The sequence below is a fragment of the Mytilus trossulus genome, chromosome 3 (genome assembly GCF_036588685.1).
Source record: "Mytilus trossulus isolate FHL-02 chromosome 3, PNRI_Mtr1.1.1.hap1, whole genome shotgun sequence".
Classification (NCBI taxonomy): Eukaryota; Metazoa; Mollusca; class Bivalvia; order Mytilida; family Mytilidae; genus Mytilus; species Mytilus trossulus.
In genome coordinates this window covers 79,951,897-79,979,244 of record NC_086375.1, presented here as the reverse complement: position 1 = coordinate 79,979,244, position 27,348 = coordinate 79,951,897, and the positions used below count along the sequence as shown (strand labels likewise).

The following is a 27,348-nucleotide window of genomic DNA, read 5'->3' as shown; positions in this document are numbered from 1 at the left end:
TTGTAATTACTAACATTTCGATTTCTTCGTAAATCATTAATGTGGGCTGGTAGTATCAGGGAAAAAATATTACATCTGATTGGGAAAAATAAAAACGATAGGAAAGATTTTTTTTTGGTAAGTAAGTTATAAAATGAAAATAAAGTATACGCTTTAGAAAGCCATGTTACAACAAGATCTTTGATTTACTTTCTTTTGGTTTGATATTGTGATTTCTTTTCCAGAAATAAAAGCAGAGTACAATTTATGACCCGAATACTATTGTCATCAAAGAGTAAATCAACTAAAAGTTTTACTCCAAAAGTAAAGCAACAAGTGGCACCGCCACAGGTAAGTCAAATTTAAATTTGAATAATTCTGATAAAATAAACTGTTGAAGGCCATACGGTGACCTATAGTTGTTAATGTTTGTGTCATTTTGGTCTTTTGTGGATAGTTGTCTCATTGGCAATCATACCACATCTTCTTTTTTATATTGAATAACAACCAAGATCATTTGAGTCTGAAAATATTTTTTTCTAAAAACATAGTAACGGGTTTTTTTTGGTTATTTGCGTGTTAATGTGCTTATTGCGCACATATTTGCTTTCCACGACACAATGAGAGAAGATTAGAGATGATAATTTTTCCTTATGAAGATGTTATTTTGCTAGGAACGTTTTTCAGCACCATCGCTTCAGACGTCGACTTAATATATATTCTTATATAACAAGTTCTAATAAATGATAAATAATTTTATGATTATGTAGAACTGTACTCGTCTTGTGAAATTTCACAAACCTATTAAATGTGTAAAATTTCATGGGAAAAACAATCATTAGATCATATATTTGCTTAACCGCTTCAAATAGAAGTTAATTAAAAACATTAAGCACGAGAGTTTTTGCAACTAACTCATTAATAACCAAAACAAATTTTTTAAACTCTTTAAGACTTGTATTGCAATATATTGATGATTCAACATTTGATCGGGTTCACCAAAATCCTGAAATACATCACTTCACAATTTTGAGTTATATGCAGAATGATCCATCCAGAGCCTTCCCCAATATTGTTCTTATTCAGACCCTACCTTTCCTTTGTTATATATACAAACAAATACCAACAATAACTCTGTTAGCTTCAAATGTGTGTTAAGAATTTATTTCAAACGTTCATCATCAATTTCTTTGTTTGTTGAGATCTAGTAAGATTTTTTTTCAACACCGTGTTTTTGTAATAAAGGGACGTAAAACCATTTCTTACCGTGTATTGGAATAAGCCCCGCCTACTTACCTTATATTGAATATACACGGTCTCCCCGCGGTTGCTTTTGAACAATCATATTCATAGACCTTTGTAGGAGATAAAATAATCAGGGTTCACCAACAGTGGTAGATAACTTGAATCTGTGATACTTAATGATAGTGATATTTTTTTTATTTTTTTATTTCCTTAATTGACCTTATCTAGAACGCTCAAACCTAAATTATTTTAAACTCACACTGCTAAAGATATTTGAAAAAAATAGATTTTAACAAACAAATTTTCGTTTAAAACTTAACATATAAAACATTTTGTACTAAGTATATATATAATTGTTTTTCATCACAGACTGTTGTTCCAAAACCATGAATATAACATACTGAAGTATAATTAATATAGGATGAAATGTATTTTTTATAAATTCGCTTCTAATACAATTGTCAAAAAAAATTAAAATAGTTATAAAATGTACAAAATTGAATCCGTCCTGAAACTCTTGATTTAATTTTCCATCATCGGGAACTCTCAAACATCAATTTTTATGAAGGTCATGGATGTAAATATGTGTGCAAACACTTATACACAAAGTTTAGTGAATCCGTCACTACCATGAACAATTTTAGGATGCAATATCTATTTTAGTATGCAATATCTTAACTTCTTGATTAATAGACTGTGATAGAAAATGTAATTGTAAACATTTTTTTTTTAAACCTTCAGATTTAGACTTATTTGTATTTATTGAAACATACTCTTTGTCAGCATTTTTAACTCAAGGACATCTGAACACGGGTTAATAAGATTGCTAACAGTTGCAGTTTGTGTGGTTCTATTATGTAATGAATATATCATTTAAACGCATTCCGAAATTAAAATGACGAATTTAATTTGCTTTGCAGTATATTTCCACTATGACTAGAATTATAAACTAAGAATATCATAAACTCAGGCTCAATATATATAATTATACCAATTCTTTTGAGAACATTTGTAGTTATTATGCAGCGTCAAAATTTTGCTAAAAAAAGTTGTGTGTTTGCTTTAGGTAACAGACCGGTCAAATTTGTACTTATTATTTGAGGCGGCAGCAATAGGTGATGTGGAAACTATTAAAAAGTAAGTTTGAATATAGGCACTATATAATTGTAATAATACTATTAACTCGTACGTTTTTAGCTCAACGATGCCATCACTTGGCGTCCGTCGTCGTCCGTTCGGTGTACATTTTTTCAATATCTTCTCTATGAAACTACTAAACCGATTCAAACCAAACTTCAGCTTAATGATGTTTCGAGTATTTAGAATTAAGTGTGTGTTTTTTCTGTTTTGTGAAAAGAGCAAATGGTTTAAAACAGAACAGTGGGGTAAAATGCAGAATGTAAGACTTATTTCTCAAAGAAAAAGTATTTAGAAATAAGATAAATGAATAGTAATCAAATGTACACCGAAACATGAAATTTGAATACTTGTATAGTTACAAAAATCTATTTTGTACTTAGCATGACTGTCTGCATTAGATTAACCATAATTAACATTTAATTAAAGGAAGACTATCTGATCACAATAATTACAGTTCATTTACAGTTACCTCAATGACTTTCAACAAGTTGTTGTTTTATTTGCTAAATAGACTCTACAAATTCCAATATTGTGATACTTAATTTTTTTTTAGATCTGAGTATCCGTATTTTGATGTAGGGGATTACATGAAGAATACACCCCTACACGTAGCAGCTTCTGCAGGGCATTTAGATGTTGTGAAGTATCTAGTGGAAGAATGCAAAGTTTCACCATTTATAAGAGACAAGTATGTATTAATTCATAAATTCAAAATATGTGTTATGTGGTGAGGGCAAGCCCCCATATCAAAATTTGAAAGTTGATCCTTTAATGCAAAAAAGAAAAAAAAATGATTAAAAAAAGAGATACTCATTATAGAAACATGGTTAGATCACTATTGCAACCAGTTCCACTTCTCATATCAACGTCTCGTTTACCTATTTCACATATTCGCCAAATCCAAATTTGATGTGATCAAGATTTCAAAAATATTCAAATTATTCAAATTATAAGCATGGTACTTTTAATGCCCCACCTTCGATAGAAGAGTTCATTATGTTTTCTGGTCTGTGCGTTTGTTCGACTGTCAGTCTGTTCCACTTCAGGTTGAAGTTTTTGGTAAGGTTAGTTTTTGATGGAGTTGAAGTCCAATCGACTTCAAACTTAGTACACATGTTCCCTATGATATGATCTTTCTCATTTTAATGTCAAATTAGAGTTTTTACCCCAATGTCACGGTCCACTGAACATAGAAAATGATAGAGCGAGTGGGGCATTCGTGTACCGGGGACACATTCTTGTTATAGCTATACAGAGGACTTTCGAAAAAGAATGACTGATAAATGTATTATTGTTTACTAAATGTCCATAGTCATACATATATATAATCATTTTGAAGTTTATATTGAGAAATAGGAATTCGCATAGTTTCAAAAGAGTCACTGGAAGGTGAAGAAAGATGAAATATGCCGTGTAAACGGCCAACTACGGACTGAAGGTGATGTGCATGGACGATGACACCCATTACACTACTCATAAGATGCATATGTTACAACGCAAACTGAAGCCGGAACGGAAATTGATGTGTATTTACACGTATATCACACTATCAATCGGCCTGCCTCTATTAAAAAGGAATTATTGTGCGAATTCATGAAGTATATGACATACTTCATACTGACCTCAAAACGTTTGGTTCTAACGAGTAAGAATTTCTTTACAAAACAATAAAGAATGCAAAATATAATTACGAAGAAGACGTTATTAATGTTAGGCGAAGGTCAAATAATAATTAACGGCACTACTTGTTCTGGTGGCTTTTTGTAGTTTTTATTATCACCTTTGTATCTCTTCCCAGGAATCTTCTTGTTTTAATCATATCCGGTATTCATACAGAGACTTCTCAAAAACATCAACAGTTCAGTTGTTTCATCTTACTATAAGGTATTTTGATGATGTCCTGTCACTCAATTATCCACATTTAGATTAGCTTGCATCGGATACACACCAGTTAACTTAATTATAACAATTGTTCAAGAAGGTCTGGCCCATGTTTTGTTTTTCTTAGATATTTACACAGATGGACGGGTTCAAACTAGAATCCATGACAATCGTAATTATCTTTATTTGATAACTACTGTTGCTTATTTTTTTTCTATGAATTTGTAATGTTGAAAGATACCATAGAGACATTCAAACGCATAGATCGAAAATAAACTGACAACGCAATGTCTAAAAAAGAAAAGTACAAACAAACAAATAATAGTAAACAAGACACAATACAATATATATGTTCCGGACCATATGAGTATTTGGACCATACGCGTATGGTCATGACCATATGGGTATATACTCATATGGTCCGACCATACGCGTCGGGGTAATTAACACTCTGTTACAGTTTACTTTTAATACTTCTAAACTCTTCATATGGTATGACCGTTCATTCAAAAGACGCTATCATATAGGTTATTGTATCATTATATTATAATAAAAAGATAAGCTAAATAAAAATAAGAAGTTTCACATTGTTTATTTTACTTAATTGTCAGATTTAAATTAAACACATTTTATACCGATGGTCATTACCGATGGTCATTACCGATGGTCATTACCGATTTGTTATTACGAGTAAATGGCAATATGTCGACTAAAAAAATTAAATTCCAAAAATTTCTTAATAAACTGTTACATAAGAAGTCACTGGAAAGTAGCATACTATTAGTTTATTTAAGTTGTGTTGTGAAGATGGTGTATTGCAGTCAATCATTTTACGATACTTGAGATCTAGAGCTTCTTAAAAACACCGTAGACATCAGAATTGCCAACGACCTCGGTATCACTGTACGCAGCTGCAAAAAAGGCTTGTTTTTCACTCGCAAACGAAATGTGTAAATGAAAAAGATCGTGCACAAATTTCTTGCAAATGCAAAAAAGCTATGATACCGTGTGGAAGTGAATGTCATCCTAGCCTACATGCACAAATGTTACTAGCGATGAAAACTAACTATGGCATCAATATTAAATTTTTACGTAGTTTTTTGGATTATAAAATTAAAAAATTGTCATGTTTTAAACCATCACTGTTTTTTTAGATAAAGTTCTTGTATTATTGAAACGTTTATAATGTCATTTGGAAAAAATAAATATACCTATATGGTCAAAATACTCATATGGTCCGGCCCGTTAATAACCAAACGAGTATTATACTCATATGGTCCGACCATACGCGTACGGTCGGACCATATGAGTATACGCATATGGTCATGACCATACGCGTATGGTCCAAATACTCATATGGTCCGGAACATATATACTAAAGACTAACCAACACAAACACAACCAATGTAAGCAGTTTTACTTCGTGTCGGGTAGTCACATCCTTTTGGATGATATTCTGAATTGTTTCAAATGAAACATCAGTAATAAGATGGGTGTATCACTTAAAAATACTAGCCTGCTACACCCTGTAATATTAAGAATAGTAGGCCAAACAATGAGATCTATCCCTTTTAAACATTTCGAAATATTGATACGACTAACTCATTTTCAGTGCGATGAAAAGACCTCTTGAAGTGGTTAATGATCAAGTAGAATTATTGGTTTCACATGCTGCAACTAACGAAAACCTTGACCAAAGGCAACGTTTCACTGGTGTTCGAAACTATTTGACTGATAAAATGGAAGATATGTTAAGATCTGAAGATACGGTATGATAAAATTTGAAGAAAAATGTTATGAAATTCGTTTTTAAATTAAAATAATTCAGTTATTATTTTTAACTTTTTCTAACATGAATTAAAATGTTCCCTTTACTTTGTTTGTTTTCAACTCGTTAATGTCTGTGATATGTTTAGGGATTTCGAACCTTTGGTATCGAGTATCACTCAAATAATATTAATCGTGAAAATATGCTGCTAATACATTAACATAGGTACCGTTGATATTCTTCTATAACTGGATCAATACCTCTACTGGAGTACTATTATATCCCAATGGAATCACCATCAAAGTAATAACAACATCGGTAGAGGCATGAAAATATAGATATTATTTTATTTAAGGAATGACTGTAATATGTTTTCTGTCTATGAAGAAATAACATAAAAAATTTGGTGCACCACATTTTTTATGTTATTTTGAATAGAAATATAATATCATTTGGGAGATATATACGCCGTGTGCAGGCATGTTGCTACATAAAAAGCTTTGTTTTCAACCAACCCCTAATAAGTTCCTACACTAAAAAAAAAGACTAAAGCTCGTGTCGCTTTCCATTGTCATTCCATTTATCCTTAGATGAAAGCATAATCTAATTAAGAATGGCATATCCAAAATTTACTGTACAAATATGTGGTAAATGTGAATGAAACAAATTGTACATGAAACTCAAACGCAAATGTAATATAATTGTTTACTATCGGTCTAAAAATAATGACAAAGATGATAAAGATGATAAAGATGTGAACATAGCTTCAAACCAAAAGTGTTTAAAAAAATAATATCTATGCAGAGTTTAATCAGAAGAATACGTAAATTTATTTTATAGATCAGCTGAAATTGTTATAGCTTTACATTTGCTTAATGAACCAAGTAAGTTACAGCCACTACTTGATGCTGTCGTTAACGTTTTCAAAATTCTTCTCCTCTTGTCTGATTGTTAGCTCACCTGGTGCACAGAAATAAGTGAGCTTCTCTCAACACGTCGACGTCGTCGTTGTTGTCTTTAACTTTTACTTCTCTGAAACAACTGGGCCAAATTTAACCAAACTTGGCCACAACCATCATTTGTGTATCTAGTTTTAAAAATGTGTCCGATGACCCAGTCAACCAATTAAAATGGCCGCTATGGCTAAAATTCAAAAATTGGGATAAAATGAGGATTTTGGCTCAGATCTCTGAAACCAAAGCATTTATAGCAAATCTGACAGGACAAAATTGTTCATTTAGTGAAGATCTACCTGCCTGCAATTTTCACACCAATCATGCACCCCGTTGTTTGGTTGCTGCCCCTAAATTTTTTTTTTAGAATATTTTGCAGCTTTTGGTTATTTTCTTGAATGTTATTAGAGATAAATTGTAAACTCCAATACTGTAAAGCAAAGTAAGACCTACAAATAAGTCAACATAATCAAAATGGTCAATTGACCCCTCAAAGAGTAATTGCCCTTAATAGTCAATTTTTAGGAATTTTCATCAATTTTGTAAATTTTTGTAAACTTTTACAAATCATTTCCCACTGTAACTACTGGTCCAAGTTCATTATAGGTAGAGTTAATTGTAATCAGCAAGAATGTTTAGTAAAGTAAAATCGACAAACACAATACCATCAGCAAAACACAATTTTGTCATGAATCCTTTGATTAATATTCACATAGACCAAGGTGAGCGACACAGGCTCTTTAGAGCCTTTAGTTTATAAGACTTTTAACAGAAGTAATCATGGACTTTGTATACCTTCCTAAAACAAGACTTTAGTACCTACATTTACTTCTCATACGATTGAAGTTATCGAGTTGTTATTTAACTGGCTTTAGTTTGACTCTTTTTGAGTTATTGTTTTATTCACTGGATGTAAATTTTAGATTTTGAATAACTTATTTAATATTTTGCATATTCTTTTTTAAAACTGTTTAGCAGTCTTACCTGCTGTATATAATCTATAAGAATATTAAACGTTGAATTATATTCAACTCGTAAGTTTCTTTTTCCTTCGGAAAACAAAGAATTACTCAGAAAAATCACCAGAAAGCATTTATTCTCTTCTGAAATTTACCTTCCAACAAGGTAAATTCTGTAAGTCCGCAATATTTGTTTAATTAGGGAGAATGAGTTTTTATGTGTAAATATGAAATTTCCTTCCCAAGAAAAGTCATTTGTCAACATGTTGTCTTTTTCAGGATGAAAACACCGCATTCACAAAATACGAACAGAATGTTCGAATTTTCATGCTTTTGAATAAAACCTACAAGGGGGATATACGATCTGTTAGAGGGTGAGTACGAATGTATAATTGTTATACGTTTAATCATGATAATAGTTTAGAGGAGTGAAAAAATAAATAATACTTTAATTTATAATTTATAATGCATTTCTATAAATATTGACAATGCAATTTCCCATAGGAACTCCTTTTACGGCTAAAACTGTACCACTTTTACTATGAAGTTTTGAAAAAAATCTTACCCTAGAATTGAAAAGTTCATATGCACCACAGTATTTTTCAAAGGTCAAAATATAAGGCTGTGCGGCATATTTTTAACGTTTAAACGCCCTGAACTTCTCATAGTTTTAAATATCCCTAATTTTCTCAACTACCCCTACCTCGAATGATTGGTTACCACAGATTTCAATGTAAACAATATGCACATGTTTATTTAATGGTAACATTCCTAAATTATGTCTCTGTGAGACGGAACACAGAAAGCATAACTGGGAACCAGTATGTAAACAAAATTAATTTTCTATGAATATTCAAGATCTCACCAAAAGAGGCGTGTTTTGAGAAACAGCTGTATTTACGAATGCAACCTATACCATATTTCTTTATAATAGGGTATTTTATTTGAATTATACAACTGTTCATTTAAGCTCTCTTGATTCAGAATGAATTTCATGAGTTAACCATAACCTATTATGGTAGCACAATACAAAGATTTTATAACTCCCAACTCCCAAGTTTTAAAATGCTGTAACTTTCTTAATAATGCTTGAAAAATTTATTAAAGTGGTAGTTTTAGATAGCTAACAGATTACTCTTTCAAATTAATGCAATGTTAGTATTATGCAATAATTATGTAACCAATTATAATGTTAACTGTGTCTAAAATATTTTTCACCAAATTTACTCTTTTCAATGAATTTAGCTTCTGCAAAGGTATCCCTAGAGGGTTGAATTTATTATATGTTGTTCCTATGGCCATTATCTACAAAAGGGTGTCTCAGATTTCAGATAGAATGTATAGAACAAATTTTACACCTAATTGAACATCATCTTCTTTTATGTGGTTAGGATGTTTACACTAATTAGAGATTTATGAGAGAATGGAATACCATAGAGACAATCTGAGACACCGTTTTGAAGCCCATGATGTTTAGATTTCGTTAAAATTTTATGTATAGTTAAAGAGATGATAGAGCTAAATTCATTCAAGTGAACTTGCCCAGATTTTGCCACTAATTACATAATAATTGATTATATAATGATTGCATAATAAAAATATAGCCTTCATTTTAAAGATTAATCTTTTACCTATCTATATATACCTCTTTTATTATTTTCTATGCATTCATAAGAAAGTTACAGCATTTCAAAGGTTAGTGATTGGGAGTTAAAAATATATACCTCTTTTATTATTTTTATTAAAACATTGTTGTGACGTCATTCTATTGTTTTACCTGTTCTTTATTTCAGTGATTGGACTATCATTTACCTGTAAGAAACCATTATGTCACCTTCAGCTGTCCAATATTTTTAAGAATAGCCCTCCTCTTTCTTAAAAATATTGGACAGCTAAAGGTAGCATAACTGATTCTTACAGGTAAATGATAGTTAAATCACTCAAATAAAAACATATTAATAACCCCAATTGTTTTCATCTTGTAAACATAAAACACAACCAAAGAACAAATGACAATTAAAAAAAAACAACATTTTATTAAAGTCACTTTCCAATACAATAACTTTGTCACTCATCAAAACGATTTCTTGAGGAAAAATCACTTTCAAATTGATTTTTAACACATCCAATACTTATATCACAGCCATTTTCTCATGTTTTGGGGTTGTCTCTTTTAAGACTAATTCAATAAGTGGATTAATATGCTCGTTGAAAGTCTTGTTCTTTGGATTTTATGAATTTATTTCTTTTTTTCAAAAGGGTTATCCTCATCCGTCTTTAGGCTATCAAAATTGACCTCTGGTGTTGCTCTTATTCTTCTTAACCTCATTTTCAACTACAATTAAAAATGAATAAAGCAATGAAGTAATTCTTTTTAAATTTGATAAATCATGCTACAATACAAGGGCCATGAACTAACTAAACATTATCCTGTGTAGAAGTGCGAATCTTGAACTTCCTTCATGAACTACAGGGGACTATAATAGTTATAATAATATTCAAATTTCTAAATTGATTAGAATTATTGTTTTTTTAAGTCTGATATTATTGCTTAAATATGATTATAATGCTACACTTCGCTTATGAACCACGATGAATATGAAAAGTAGAATAAAGGATGACATTACCGCATTTTATCTGTCAAACAAACCAATCGTGTTTCCGATTCGCACTTTTTTTGCAGTGATTGTTTTATGAGAGATTTTTTTTTCAAAAGAAATTCGAGACAAGAATATATTTCGGTAACATTTATAAAACACAAAGGACTCAATAAACAAATAAACGAAAAAAGAGCGACACGACCTTGAAGAAAGAAAATAAAACAGAAAGGGGGGATGTATTTAGGTGGTACCGTTTGGATACAGTCTCTTGAAAATTCCAATAAAAGAATATAACTGATTGCATGTTGCTTTTTCTTCATTTGTTCATATTAATTAATATATATTTGTAATAAAATCGACTGCGATGCACTTGATATTGTTCGACAAGAACCTGTTTTCATATCCTATTCTTTTTCTTTTCTCATTCACTTAGTAAAAGTAAAACCCAAGAAGAAACAAGAAACTAATAGAGGAGGACTACATTTTGAAATATAATATATATAAAACTAACCATTATAAGCTGCTTTGTCTATATCCTCTTTGTAATCCACACTGAATACTGTATCTGAATAGATTCCAATTACACATTTGATTTTAATCCAAAGTTTGAAACAACACAATCACTAATACATGCAACGACATCTTTTTCTTCGTTTTTGCATTTAAAATATACTTTCATTCATTTTAACCATTTTGAAACACAAACCGTATGTAATGGTATTCACGAAAACTATGAGCAGAAAATGTGAGTAGTCCTTGTGCACGTAAAAATCATGATACGCATACCCTGTGACTTGTGTCTTATTCTTCATGTAGCAATACATGTTGTTTACCCTCAGCTGTACTTTCTTTTTGTCTATTTGTTTTAAGTTTAGTTATTGTTGAAAGGGGCCAACATGTAGGATATATTTTAATGTAAAGAAAGTTTATTCACAAAACAATTTTCATACTTGATGAAAATAAATCTTTGCTGACTTTTTTTTTTTTTTTTTTAACTTTTATCGACGTGTTTAACAATGTTTTAAGTAAGATATAAGCCTCTAACAGTCCATTCTGTTAAATATTGAACAGGTCTTCGGCCTGCAGCCTCAGACCTGTCCAATATTTTACAGAATGGACAGTTATCGGCTTATATCCCTCACTGCATTCATAAGAAAGTTACAGCATTTCAAAGGTTAGTGATTGGAAGTAAACAAATCTTTGTATTGTGCAACCTTTTATACACATTAACAAATAATATTTAGATGTATGCAATAAACAATGAAGCATAGTGGTGGTTTTAAACAGGGTTGGCAAAGTATTACCCGCCCGGGAATTCCCGGGTGGGAAAACCCCGGTTTTTCCCGGGCTGGGCAATACTCCCAGAAATTGTTAATAGTGGGCAATACTGGGCAATATGATTTTCTATGCTTATTTTACTGTGCCTATCCAATAAGCTTTGTGGTAGTGAATTACCTATTGCCTGACCAGTTTAAAAAATTGTCAACACAATTTGTCCATTTAAATTGTACAATAGGTATTGTGAGAGCTCATCAACAGGTGGTCATTTAACTACCGGTACCCAGTAAAAAAATCTTCACTATTTCTAAAAGGTAAAATTTAAATGACTGATAGCTAGCTTGCTTTTCTCATGTATCATGACCAATGTCCTGAATAGACTATTCTATTTAGATATGGGACATCAGTAGAGGCAACAGTAGTATACCGCTGTTATTAACAGGAAATTGTTATTTGATTTTCTAGGAGTTATGTCTCTTTGAATTTTGATTTTTTATGCCTCACCTACGATAGTAGGGGGCATTATGTTCTCTGGTCTGTGGGTCCGTTCGTTCGTCCGTCTATTCGTTCGTCTATCCGTTCGTCTTGCTTCAGAATAAAGTTTTTGGTCAAGGTAGTTTTTTAGTTGAAGTCCAATCCACTTGAAACTAAGATGTAGTATGATTACCAATGAGACAACTTTAGACTTTGAATTTTGTCAGTAATATACGAGTGCACCAGTTTGTCGTCGCAACTCCTCTTAAAAAGAATTGAGAATGAAAATAGAATTTAAACCACACAACAGTATTTTTGAAACAGTGTTATTAATTGGTTCATGATATGTAAATGTGCATATCGACAGGAAGTTGTCATTCGATCTTTTTTTTACTTGAAGCTATGACCATTTGAACTTAGCATTTTAGTCGATATATACTACTGCAAAGCTTGTCATCGCTACTTCTCTGAGACTATATAACAGCATTTCATGCAAGTATGTAGATAATAAGGAAATAATATGTCGATCAAAGTTTATTTTTGCAGCCCATTCCATCCTTCTCATCTTTTGCCATGCTAAATTCTTAGTCTTGTATCTAAAAATCTTGCAATAAAAAAGTTTGTTTTATTATAATTTTAGATATATCGACAGTGATCAATCTATAATAAACAAAACAGATTATGATAAAAGAACTGCATTACATATAGCTGTTGCAGAAAACCATGAACACCTGGTTCGATACTTTCTGGTGGAACTAAAAGACATAATCGATACTAATATCGTTGACAGGTAATAAAGACATTGATGTCTTGTGTACATTTAATGGTTTACTTTTATGAATTGTGACTTGGATTGAGAGTTGTCTCATTGGCAATCATACCACATCTTCCTATATCTATTGACATAATTATTGGTTGTTGAAGTTGCATTTTTTTTTATCGACTATATTAACAAATTTAAACAAATACACTCTGCCACTATAAGATCATTGTATACGTTTTGAAATTGGAGATTTTTTTTCTTCTTATGTGTCTCAAACCAAAAGACAGCAGAACTTTAATTGACGTTGATTTTGAAAAGTCTTACACAAATCGACCACTATACGTCTGACTGGAATTCGATTATCACTATGTGAATTAATATTGTATAAGATTTTCTTAATATAATTCTTTTTTTTTTTCACATGCTTATCAGCTGGTATTGTCAAAAATACCAACCTTTTTAATGCTACGCTTCATAAATGATAGAGAAAAGCATTCTCAATAAGATCCCCAAAAGACATTTGTTGTATCTTTCTGTATGCACTGTCACAAAACAATCTGCCTAATTGTTTTATCAGATTGTTTTCTGTGTATTTATATTGGACTAAAATGTGCAGCATACCAACCTTCATATGTTCATTACACAATTATTGAGGACCTAGAATTATAAAAGTTTTGCAGCTAAGGTAATCTATTCCTTGGTTAGAAAAGTCTAAGAATTTCAAAAAATTCTCCAAGGTTTTTAAACAATTAATTTATAGATATAACCTCATCAGAAGTGTTAACTGATGAGTTTTTACTGAAAAAGCCCAAAAAGTCATTTATGTTTCAAGAAATATTATGATGTTGTTTTGTCCATATCATTATTATAAATAAAACAATTCAGTATTTTTAATAGAGGTGGCTCAGTGTTTTTTTGATAACCAACAGATTCTTCACTGAAGAAATTCTTATATTGAAATTAACAGAATATAAATGAAAATATAAAAACGTAAAGGTATAATTCAAAATCATTAATTTTTTTTTATCAAAGTTGAATAATAATTATGTTTTAACAGATGGAACAACACTGCATTGACAGATGCTGAGGAAAATCAGTACCTGAACATTTTGGAGATCTTCAATGGATACATTACTTGATTAATACTGCATGAATGATGACACTTTTAACTTTAAAGAAGTTTGAAACTTGGCGTCTGGATTATGATAACCTTAGTTGCAGAGACATGTTAATCCTCTTCCAGTTCTACTTTTAATCTGTAGAAAAAAAACACAGAAAGCTAGTACTTTCACAGTCTAAAGGAACTTGTGAGATCTGACAAATGGACAGATATGCTTGACTAGCTATAGAATTGTAAATTTTTCTGAAAGGGCACATTCATATTTTTGTATAAATTGTTTGTGAATGCATATGCAGACTGGAGTAGATGAAATGACAAAACCAAACCTGTTGTTAAGATTCAAACGCTACAACAAGACTCATTGTATGTGCTTTGTTAACTGTCGAAGGACGTACAGTGACCTATAGGTGTTAATTCTGTGTCATTGGGTCTCTTGTGGAGAGTTGTCTTATTGGTAATCATACAAAATCTTCTGTTTTGTATCAACACAACATGATTGTAATGATAATATTCTAATATGACAGCGAAAACAAATATAAATGATCGAAACATTGATTTATATTTTGACAGCAGGAGATGCTGTTGGTGGTTATGAATTGATAACATATGATTATACCAATGTTTCTCGTTCAGCTTCATTTAAGTATTATGTCGTCTCAGTTAAGCATGTTATAACTTTATGTTAATATGCTGCTCCTATAATATTTTGAATTTAACCCTGTAATATGATGTAGAGATGTATCCATTTATTTAAGGCATTTAGTTGTACATTTGAAATGTAGCTGATTTATTACTGGAACTTTTTTCATTATTGCAACTGTCCATGATCTGCAAATTCGGTTTTTATTTTGTAGTTCTATAAACGTAATAAATATTGAATTTACGTCATCCAACTAATAGCATTATGGTTTGGTGAAACTTTACCCAAACAAGAGATAAGTACACCTGTTCATTTAATGTTTTAAATGGCAATATAACTCAAATTGAGTAGTTTGTCGATAAGTTTGTTTCAAACCGGCGCATTAAGCTAATTTAAGCATTTAGTTGTATATATGGAATATGGTTGATTTAGTACTATTCTTGAACTATCGATAATATAATGCAAAAAAACTGCCCATTACCTGCAAGCTGACTGTATTGTTTGACTTTTTTTTAGATTTGAGTTCACTGTTTATTTTTAAAAGTATTCCGTACTTTAACCTATAATGGTTTACTTTTTAAATTGTTATTCGGATGGAGAGTTGTCTCATTGGCACTCACACCACATCTTCCTATATCTATTGTAGAACTATAGAATAAAATCACAAAATACTGAACATGGTATTTATCCGTCTGTTAGGTCGTTCATCGTCAGTCCATCCGCCTATCATGCCATCATTCATTTTCTTTTCTGAAAACTTTATATCGGATTTCAACGTTCCTCGTGTATGTGATTCTACATGCCCTTATAAATGGGAGGAAAGTTTATCTCGATTGTTAATCTATGTCAAAATTCAAATTGATACTTTGTAAAAAAATAAATACTGAATTGTGTGCATAATAGGGGATTCCCCATGCCGAAAATTACTACATAATTATATGATTGAAACTTTACTTGTATATATGGTCACATATGATGAGATAAGAAAAACAGCACCACAAAGGTAAAAGTCATTCGAGCTATTTTTTCACTCATTCCATTGACAAATGCGCTTGATTGTGTGAGATTTAATGGATTTCCCCTTTTTGATTATACCTGGAAGTTCAGTTCTTATTTTTAAATTTATAAATTAAAAACAGGTAGACTGCAACTTGTGCACGAAAACGTTAGATAAGCAGGAAAAAAACCCATTCAAAACTGTTCTCTTTTGAATGAAGGTGCTGTAGGGTATGTGGCGTTTTTATGTCCAATAACGTCATTCAACTTTTCACACGCATGTGTAGGTACTTCCTTGGTTTTCAATTTAATTGGTTTGAGTGTTCTTGATGAAGGTCGTTTCTACAAAGTTACTTCGGAAACACACCATTTATATAGTTTTGCTTTCAATAAATTATTCTTTAATTAAAGTAAAAACCGACTAGATTCAGTGTAGTATTAAATGGTTACAACATTTTTACATGTTCTCCTCTTGAACTAGCTTGTCAAAATATAGTATTCGAGTTAACGTCTCAAAAACTTAAACGGTAAGAAAAAAACCTTTGTGTGCCTGAAATATTTAGTAATAGTCACATTTAACTCTAAAACTAAAGCAGTTAGGGCAAACCTGACGAGGTAAAATGATCCACAGATTCAATCTTTATCCTTTTCAGAAAAATGTATATGCTACTAAAATGGAAGTTTTAAGCAAGTTCATAATTTTTTTTCATATTCCAAAAACATATACAGGCATAGCAAAAATTACATCAGTAATTCACAAGCAGGTCGTCTCTTTTACATAATTGATTTTTATGTTTATTTATCAGAAGTAAATTTAGTCATTGTACGGGTATATTACCATTCATATTTATCAAACAATAGAAGAACTAGTCTCTTTTAATTTTACATTTTACAGCTGAGCATTAATATATGTCAAAATTTGCATTGTTATTGCCAATTTTGTAGATGCGATTTTACTGCTTACTCTTTCAGGGTAGCGTACTAGAATGTTTATAAATATATAATAATCAGTGAATGTTATTTCTACAATTGACAGATAAATGACACATTGCCCATATTCATTTTTAATTTTAGATAAACCATTCATTAATTTACCACTGCCTAACATATTTGTATATTTCTAAAGTATCTTATAATTGAAACATTGCAATATTTTAGAACTAAATATTTTATAAAAGATTGGTTTTAATCTGTATTATTATAAGCATTTTTATTATATAATTTGGTTATCGTTATCTTCTTCTTTTTTTTAAAAGCATGGTATGAACGTTTACATTCTGTCGTCGTTCACGTCGTCATCATTTAGATTCATTCTGTGGTAACCACTATTTAAAACCCTAATCACTATAAAGACATTTGAGTGGATATTTATGCGAAAATGAAAAAGCTTTTTGTGATAAAATCACAGTATCAACATCAGAGTTGTTTATATTACTGATACAACATGTACTTAGTTTATTTCGTTTGGAAAGCTTTCAAAATTATAATAATAGTGTTCCCCATTCCAAACCAAACAACTAATTGAAAGAGCTGGTTTTGCTTTATTTTGTAAAAAAAGAATGGCTAATAAAAGATACAAGTATCTTGTCTAAGGGAAGGATAACTCCTATTTATAAAAGAATCCCTCTGATTCAAACAAAAAGTTCTCTGAAATCAAGACGCTTCATTTTTTTTTATTGACAACATATTTGTTACGTTTGGAGAACGTGTTTTTCAACAAACTATCAACATTCCAATGGGAACCAATTGTATCCATCTTCTTTGGCGACTTGTTTCTTTATTCTCATAAGGCATACATGAACTTCTTCAGAAAAGAAGTTACAGTATCATTTAACTTTAATATACGCTATTGAAATGATGTTCTCTCACATAATAATTCAAAATTTGCTGACTATGTTGAACGTATCTTACCCATCAAACTGAAGATAATGTATACAACAGACTATGTTACAGATACAGATAACTCTGCCTCATATCTCCACTTAATTTAATTGAGAATGGAAAAAAGACAACATCCCGACCATAGAACAGACAAAAACCGAAGGCCACCGATTGGTCTTCAATGTAGCGAGAAACAACCGCATCCGGAGTTGTACTTCAGCTGTCCAATAAACAAATATGTATACTAGTTCAGTGAGAGTGGTCGTCATACTAAACTCCGAATTATACACAAGAAACTAAAATGAAAAATCATACTAGACTTACAAAGGACAGAAGACAGGCGCAAAATTGCAGCAGGGTTAAATATGTTTATTGAGATCTAACCCTCCCCCTATACATCTGGACAATGTAGAAAAAACCTCGCAACAATACGCACAGTAAAACTCAGTTTGAGAGAAGTCCGAGTCCGATGTCAGAATATGAAACAGAAGAAAATAAACAAAATCACAATAATATATAAATAACAAAAGACTACTAACAGTTACTGACATGCAAACTCCTAACCTCAATTAAACTGATTGAAAGAATATGTCTTCATCCTATGAATATCATGCACAATCCCTCCTATTATGGGTGCAGCATTATACCATCATAAAATAGATGAGAAGAGCATAACCCATGCCATGCCAACAACTGGTTTTAGAAATCTAGATATTAACAATAAGAGTCGATTGTAAACAAAACTTAACGACAAAAGTGATGATTTCAGCTTCCATATTGTGAACTTTCCATTTCAACGTAGCAACATTCCAGCAGCGCCTGCATACGGAGTGTATATCTCCCAATTAAAACGATATTCCAGGGCTTGTTTTTCCTATCATGATTGCCTTGAAAGAGATTGCTCCTCACAAGGAAGCTATTTAACCAAGAGTTCCAAATGGTGAAATTGAAATCATCCCTTCGTAAACTTTACGGACGCCTTCACATGTTAATTGGCCGTTATGGAATATCCGTTTCACAGATGATATTGGATATGTTCCTTATGTCGTCACTACAATCCTGTTTCCTTTTTTACGAATGTGCTACCGATTTAGATTATTTACCGAGTGTGTAATAACATGAGCACCACGACAGGTTCTACATGTTGAGCCGGATCTGCTTACACTCCCGGACAACCTGATAGCACCCCCAGTTTTTGGTTGAGTTCATGTTGCTTAGTCTTCAGTTTTCTATGTTTTGTCTTGTGTACTATAATTTGCTGATTAGCCATGGCGTTGTCAGTTTATTTTCTATCTATGAGTTTGAATGTTGATCTGGTACCTCCCCTCCCCCTCTTCTCTATTATTTAAAGTTAATATATCTCCCTGTGTTTAATGTTTATTAAATATCAATTACTTTTTCTGAAATTTTGTATAACAGGCTAGGGTTACTAGTCTGTTGTTCTTTTCCCTCTCCTACTGTTGGCCATTGTAACTTTCATAGCATAGATTCAGCTGATGATGTGTTGTGGTACCTGTTTGTAACGTACCATGCTGGTCTTCTTTGTACAATGTATAAGTTCTAGTTTATGCTGGTCTTTTTGTAGGTGAGGATCATACCGAGCATTTACTCCTATGTATTTTGCTACCGATACATGATACATGTGTCTAGTTCATCTAATAATATTATAAAATTTTACTCCCATTTATTTGGCTGATGATACATGTATAGTTAGTCTAATTATATAAACATGGAAAAAAGTATTGCAACACCTTGATTTTTTGAAACTTGAAAAATCAACATTTTAGAAACATCAAAAATTCAGCCATTTTACCCTCCCCCCACTCCCCCCCCCCCCCCCCCCCCCCAACAAAAACCCCAACAAAAACAGGGAAACTATTTGAATTACGTTTTTGTATCCTTCATTGATTTTTTTATGCTGTCCCTTATTTTGGAAGGAATATGATAAAATATTTGTAAAATAATAACAAAAAATGTATGAAAAAAAATTTTTTTTCTAACCAAAATGTTTATAACAAAATGAAGAGTTTTTTGTACCAAAAATGCATTTTACAACTTTTACTGTAGTCGAACTGTTACAATTGAAGACATTTCAAAATTTATTTTTAGATGATTGTTCACATCATGGTTGATCGTTATACGCCAAAGAATAAGAACTTTGTGCGCAGCCTCCATTCAAACGGATAACTGCATCTTAACTTCTTTTGATTCCTGCCACAAGTCGATTTACTGTTGCTAAGCTAGGTAGCAGCAACCATTCCTGACGAAGGGTTTATTTCATGACGTGGTTTAACTGGGTGTCCTTTCGTGCACTTTACTCCCAATAGTGTCTCATATATGCTCGGTATGGTTTAAATTCGGGCTACGATCGGGCGAAAAAAAAGATAAAACAAATTCCAGTGGAACAATGGATCTCCCTCCACGATGCTAATATCCAACTTTGGTCAACTCTGCACTATATTGGATACGGGCAACTGTGTGTCTGTTCGTCTGGTCTTATCGCATGATAACCAATAGCGATGAGCCGACCTCGAACAGTTCTTGTTTAAAGGCACCCGAATGGTCATCACTCTCATTTTAGGATTGTATTGTTTGCAATGGGTTTCCTTCTGACCAACCTACATTATGCTTGACTTTCCCTAGTAGATGTTATAGGGTCTTCTCGATCTCTTAAGGTCTTTAACATCATATGTTGCCTGATTTTTAACCTCAAAATGACTTATAGTGGAATGGTGATGACCAACAATACGTGCAATTGTCACAGCGACATACTTGATTCTCTCATGCTGATTATCTGCCTTTTTGCTGCCGTTATGAGTTGTGGGTGACCAATTACAAGGTGTCAATCACATAACTTAACAAACTTTGTTATTTAAAGTGTTGAAAACAATGAGGATAAAAAGATCTGTGTTATTGTTTACGAGTGCAGAAGCTGCATGTACAGATAAGAACTTATCGAGTCGATATTTATTGATTAAACTAAGGTGATATTTAAATATTGTTCAACTAATTCTATTTCAACAAATTATATTACAAAAAAATAAAGAGTTTTTTTTTTTTATTTGAATTGCAATTTGGTGTTGCAATTCTGTTTTCCATGTGTATATTATAACAATAGTAAAACGTTCTCTAAAAGCTGTAATGACGTTGTTTACGTCAAATGTGATTTCGCGACGTCAAACTGTGACATATCGGGAAAAGATGCATTATCCGACTGATTTTTATCATTCAAACTGATTTCATTTGAAATCGAGTGCATGGACCCTTATTTTTTAAAACGACATTTTGTTTCATTTTGCAGGGAGATTATGTGGACCAAATTTTATAAAACTGTAAATAGTGGGGTTTTTTTTAATTTTAATAAATATACAGCAAAAAAATGACGTTTTTTCTCAATTCATGATGTTTGATATATATGAGTTATTTCGAAATTTAAAAAAAGTGCATAAATTTTATAGAATACTTATAAAATACAGAATTACAAACTATTCAACAAAAAAATGTATGTGTATCTTTCAAAACAAAAAAGTTAAGTCTGTCTTTTGAAAGGAAAATACGGCTACACATCCGAATTTTGAGCAAATATTCAAAATTTCGACCTCATTTAACTCAAAAGTAGAACATTTTTTATACATATTTGATTTGGTCAGGCAAAATGTAGCCTATATGGAAATGTTCATAAAACTGTAAACTGTATCGTGTGCCCTTAAGTTTGGTCATTTAAATGTTAAATAAATTTAGAGTAAGTTTACATAACCTTAAGGGAAAGATATCTTAACTTTGTGTATTAGTGAAAGAAATGTAACTTATGTAAAAAATGTGTTAAAGATGAAATCAATGTTTTAATTTAATGCCAACAGTACGCAAACCATATTTTGGTCAATGAAAAAGTAATAAAATTTTTAGTAAATTTCAGATGAAAACACATTATTTTGCTATTATCAAAAGAGATAAAGACATCATTTATACAATAAATAAACGTTTTAAAAACAACATTAAAAACAAAAAGATGCACTATTTAACAATTGACTTAAGAGCTGTTCCCCTTTATTACATATTTTCATTATTGTATGAATTTTAAAGTTCAATGTATTCTATCTTGAAAATTAGTTGAATTTAAAATGTTTCTATTTAAAGTCAACTATATCTCTTTGATATGGCTGTTGTAACTATTTTATTATATGGGTCAAAGATTTGGGGTTTTGAAAACTTTGACTTATTAGAGCGGGTGCACCTTGAATTTAGCAAACTCATTTCACATCTGAATAAATCAACCACAAGCTGTGTTGTTTAAGCTGAACTAAGTTAGTTTTTTGCAAAAGTTCGTATGGTAATTTTTTGGGACAGAACTGTAAACTGTACAGAGTGTATGTTTCATATGTTCTTTATGATTAGTTAGCAAAGGTACCAGGATTATAATTTAGTACGCCAGACGCGCGTTTAGTCTACATAAGACTCATCAGTGAGGATCAGATCAAAATAGTAATAAAGCCCAACAAGTACAAAGTTGAAGAGCATTGAGTACCAAAAATTCCAAAAAGTTGTGCCAAATACGGCTATTGTAATCTACCCCATGGAGTTATAAATTATTACTTTTGAATTTAAATAACTATATGGTTTTGACAGCAGAGATGGAAGAAATCCCGCCAAAAGACCTAATAATCATCATTGGAGATTTCAATATTAAAGTGGTACATGATAACAGTGGTTTAGAGAACAATGGGAAACATGGCTATGGAATCATGAATGAAAACGGAGAACATCTAGTAGACTTTGTGGGCTGAACAATCTTCACAAGCTGAGGCAGAGATATATGAATCAGATTGATCACATAGGAAAAAATTGTAAATTAGTGAGATCCCTACAAGATATGAGGGTAAGGCGAGGCACGGATGTCATCTTGTCACAGAAAAAATCATACTTAAACTTTGACACAGGGAAAACCCACCAGAACTTCATATTAGAACTAAAAAAAATCTGCTTCATCTTATAGAAAATTGTAAATGTAACAACATGGAAGAAGGTAAAACAGTAGATGATCAATGGCAAGAATTGAAAAATCTGTTTATAAAGACCAGTTAAAAAATCTTCAGTTTCAAACGCCAAAAACACATAGAATGGATCAATTTAGAGACATGTAATCTGATTGATGACAGGAAAGAAGTAAAGAAATAGATTTGCCATGCACACTCTGATAGACTTAAAGATAGATTAATAGGGCCAATACTCCAACTACAATATAAGAAAGTTACGAAAGCCACTTGAAAAGATATAAGATCTGTCAGTGAAGGGATGGCTATATAGAAGCTGAAGTTGCCGCTTCATAGCAAATAAAAGGCAACCTTTATCAAATTACAAAGAAAATGTGTGGCCACAAAAGAAAACCAACATGCCAGTAAAAGACAAACAGGGTCATCTATTAACATCTAAAAGAGAACAAGTGAGTTTATGTAGATGAACATTTCAAAGATGTTTTAAATAAGTCAGAACCAGAAACAACAGCAAACATACTAATTGCAGAACACGACCTTGAAGTAAACATAGATATGCCATCAAAATCAAGATTGTTAGTGCAGTAAAGGTTTTAAAAAACAAAAAAGTCCCTGGAAACGATAACTCAACAGATACAGCAGAAGTATTTAAATCAGAACTAGCGTTAACAACGATAATTCTATACACATCATTTGAAAAGATTTGGCAAAATATCAAGACTTCTAAAAACTGGTCAGAAGGAAATGTCATAAGACTGGCTAAGTAATGCGATCTCAAAAACTGCAATAACTTGAAAGGAATCACCTTAAAATTATTATCAATCACAAGTTAAATTTTCAGCAAAATACTAATAGATAGAATAAAAACAGCAATTGACAAGAAACAAGAACAGGGAGTTGTTGCAACTACATATGTGTGCTACGAAATATTATCGAACAGTGCATAGAATGGCATAGACAACTGATAATAAACTTTTAAAAGCCATTGACAGCAAACACAGAGAAAGTTTATGGAAGATCTAACAAAGCTATGGATTACCCGAAAAAATAGTGCAACTCATCAAAATGTTTATATAGTATTCTGATGCGCTGTAGGTACTTCATCAGAAATCAGTTTTCTAGAAAAATCGGGAATTAGACAAGGATATATTATTTCTTCCCTTCTACTCATAATCGATTCACACTAATGTGGGAGAAGATGGTATGTGGACGCCAAATCATTCAGTCCCGTTAATTACCGGCTTACCACAAAATGATACCCCACTTATTCAAAGTTTCACTCCAACAAACCATAGTTCGCCGATTAGGCTGAAAATTTCAGAATGGTCAGAAATTGCTGATTACTAATTAAAAACCGGACCAATGCATTATGTCGAGATGAAAGTGGATATACCACACCAAATGCACAACCGCCACATATTCAACAGTCAGAGTGTGCCACTCCATCATTGGACTCATCAAATGACTTAGACCCTACATCTTTAGACAATAACATTATATTCCCATAAATACTTTACAACAGGAAAAAATTCTGTCAGCCTTCGATTGTTGAAAATTTGTCCCAAGAAAAGTCACATGTTTTTGACAATGCGCAATCAAAAAATAAGTCACACTCAAAGTTCTTGGTTACCAATCATGGTAACATGAATAGAAAGGCAAATAACGGTCATTACAAATAATTAATATGATTGTGGCATATGGGAATCTTCAAAAGAGAAGATCTTCCACCAAAATTACTAATTACCATACAATTTCCTGGCCATCTATACTATTAAACGAGAAGACCTCATTTTGGGTGTCGCTTCTCTTCTTTCCACAATAAATTAATCATCATGCCTCAGTGTCCTATGGGTACAGTGCATAATCGCATTTGTCATCCATTCATATGATTATTCAGATTGAAATATTTTGGGTGAAAAACGAGAAAAAAGACGTCCGGATATGTTTCCGTCATTGGGCGAAATTTTAAGTCAGATTAGACTTCCGGTTTGCGTTTTTCTCTATACTTTGAACATACATTAATACTACGAATACAGTGTATTTTCTGCCTTATATCCGTCATTGGGCGAAATTTAAGTCAGATTAGAGCTCCGGTTTGCGTTTTTCTTTTTTACTTTGAAACAAATACATATATTACGAATAAAGTGGTTTGCGTTTTTCTTTTTACTTTGAAACAAATACATCTATATACTACGAATAAAGTGTAACGAAAATCGGTCATAGTATATTTATTTTGATGTGAAACTCCAGTTGTCTTTCCCTGTTAATTGTGTTTCTATATGTATACAAGATTCTCCATAGTTGGAGCACCATCTATTACTTAAAACACCCCTAATTTTGGTATAGTCTTGATTTTCACCCCTTCACGTATAATGGACCGTTCCATATCGTAGTACATAAGGCAGCTCAAGACAGAGAAATTTCGTCAGTTATATGTGGACCGTTGAAGTGTTAACATCAGGATTAAATATTCCAACTGGTAAGTAGAGTGAAATAAGTGATTCCAAAGGATATATATAAATAGTGTTCGGATTTATATGTGGATGTTGCAATAGTGATTGTGATACAATGTATAAAGTGAATCTGATATATATATTTAAGCGATTTGTATTAATGAGAATACAAGGTGTATACTTGCTGGTGTTGCAAGTTGTACTATGTGGAAGTGTGAATACTTCATAAATTTGTATTAGTGAGAATACAACGTGTTTACTTGCTGGTGTTGCAAGTTGTAATATTGTGGAAGTGTATTAGTGAAAGTGCACTGTGTTAAACCTTACCAGTTGGATAATATTCATTGTGTGTGAACTCAAGGAGATAGGTAGTGCGTGAGTTCAGCTGTGTTTATATGTATATTTCTTGTGAATTGAAGGATTTGTGCATGTGTAAATGTGTCATTGTGTGTTATTGTGTGTTATTGTGGTTAGTTGCAGACTAACAAGGTGTTACTACATATTGGTGTACGTTGTAAATAGAAGTTGTATATATGTGATTTTGTGTTCATACGATTTGTGTGATACGTACTTGATGCATGTTGCAAAGTAATCTGTTGGTGACATTGTGTTATAAAGGGCCGTATGCATGTTGCATAGAAAATGTTAGTGACATTGTGAATTAATCGGTCTGAAACATGTTGCATAGCGATTGCATAGTGACATTGTGTATATATATTCTGCTATGAAACATTGTGTCTGTGCATTGTGAATGAGGTACATCACCTTGTAATTTGATTTATGTGCATTGTGCTGTGTATATATTTGACATTGTGAATTCATTTAAGGGTGTGTTAATTGTTTTAAATAGGACAACTTGTTGTGGTGGAAATTTAAGATGAACACTTGAAATCCTGATTTATTCAGATACGGATCCATTGATCGTCCGGTTACACGTTACAAATTTGGTGGCAGCGGTGGGATTTCATGTGTTGATTTCGTGACTGTAAATACTTATATGAATGTATGATTGAACCAGTTGTAATATTTCAAAGTTATTTGTGTGTTGTGTTTGTAGTCAAAGTATAGTGCATTTTTTTTAGTAAGAAGGAACATTTAGTCAGTTGAAATAGAAATGGCAGAAAATCTTTTTGATGCGGAAATTGGGCTTTTAACAAGTGAAATTGAAAAATTGAAATATTGCCTCAGACACAGTTTTATTCATTCATCTTCTTATTGTTTGCAAAACGAAAATGATTCAGGAATTAAAGATGATGTTAAAATATACTGTAGTGTTTGGAAGAAAGTAATCGTGAGCCTGAAAAGAGGAAGCATTTTGGGGTAAAGGATCAATGTATATGTGTATATAGATAGTTTTGTAGTTTTGTAGTGTATATAGTGTACATAGTTAAATGTGAGTCCGTCGGATGGGGACGTTAAATCCGAGGCCCCATGTACAGGAAAATGTCACGCCCTGTGCATGTAAAAGACTCCTCCTGTAGATTTCGATAAGAGTAGGCTCCTTGGGGCCGCTGCAGAGGCAAAATTTGTTAGGGACTTTCTATATGTATACAAGTTTCTCCATAGTTGGAGCACCATCTATTACTTAAAACACCCCTAATTTTGGTATAGTCTTGATTTTTTCACCCCTTCACGTATAATGGACCGTTCCATATCGTAGTATATAAGGCAGCTCAAGACAGAGAAACTTCGTCAGTTATATGTGGACCGTTGAAGTGTTAACATCAGGATTAGATATTCCAACTGGTAAGTAGAGTGAAATAAGTGATTCCAAAGGATGTATATAAATAGTGTTCGGATTTATATGTGGATGTTGCAATAGTGATTGTGATACAATGTATAAAGTGAATCTGATATATATATATATAAGTGATTTGTATTAATGAGAATACAAGGTGTATACTTGCTGGTGTTGCAAGTTGTACTATTTGAAAGTGTGAATACTTCATAAATTTGTATTAGTGAGAATACAACGTGTTTACTTGCTGGTGTTGCAATTTGTAATATTGTGGAAGTGTATTAGTGAAAGTGCACTGTGTTAAACCTTACCAGTTGGATAATATGCATTGTGTGTGAACTCAAGGAGATAGGAAGTGCGTGAGTTCAGCTGTGTTTATATGTATATTTCTTGTGAATTGAAGGATTTGTGCATGTGTAAATGTGTCATTGTGTGTTATTGTGTGTTATTGTGGTTAGTTGCAGACTAACAAGGTGTTACTACATATTG

At 32.0% G+C, this 27,348-nt stretch overlaps 1 protein-coding gene across 1 annotated transcript in view; it reads left to right on the top strand.

Moving 5' to 3' along the window:
* Positions 1-16,389, top strand: part of LOC134712570 (alpha-latrocrustotoxin-Lt1a-like) — an 83,648-nt gene extending 67,259 nt beyond the window's left edge. Inside the window, exons 26-32 of the mRNA XM_063574269.1 lie at positions 225-330; positions 2,291-2,361; positions 2,918-3,052; positions 5,858-6,014; positions 8,205-8,299; positions 12,918-13,067; positions 14,098-16,389. Coding sequence (XP_063430339.1) covers positions 225-330; positions 2,291-2,361; positions 2,918-3,052; positions 5,858-6,014; positions 8,205-8,299; positions 12,918-13,067; positions 14,098-14,179 — 796 coding nt within the window. The 3' untranslated portion in view covers positions 14,180-16,389. The remainder of the gene's footprint in view (positions 1-224; positions 331-2,290; positions 2,362-2,917; positions 3,053-5,857; positions 6,015-8,204; positions 8,300-12,917; positions 13,068-14,097) is intronic.
* Positions 16,390-27,348: the final 10,959 nt, after the last annotated feature.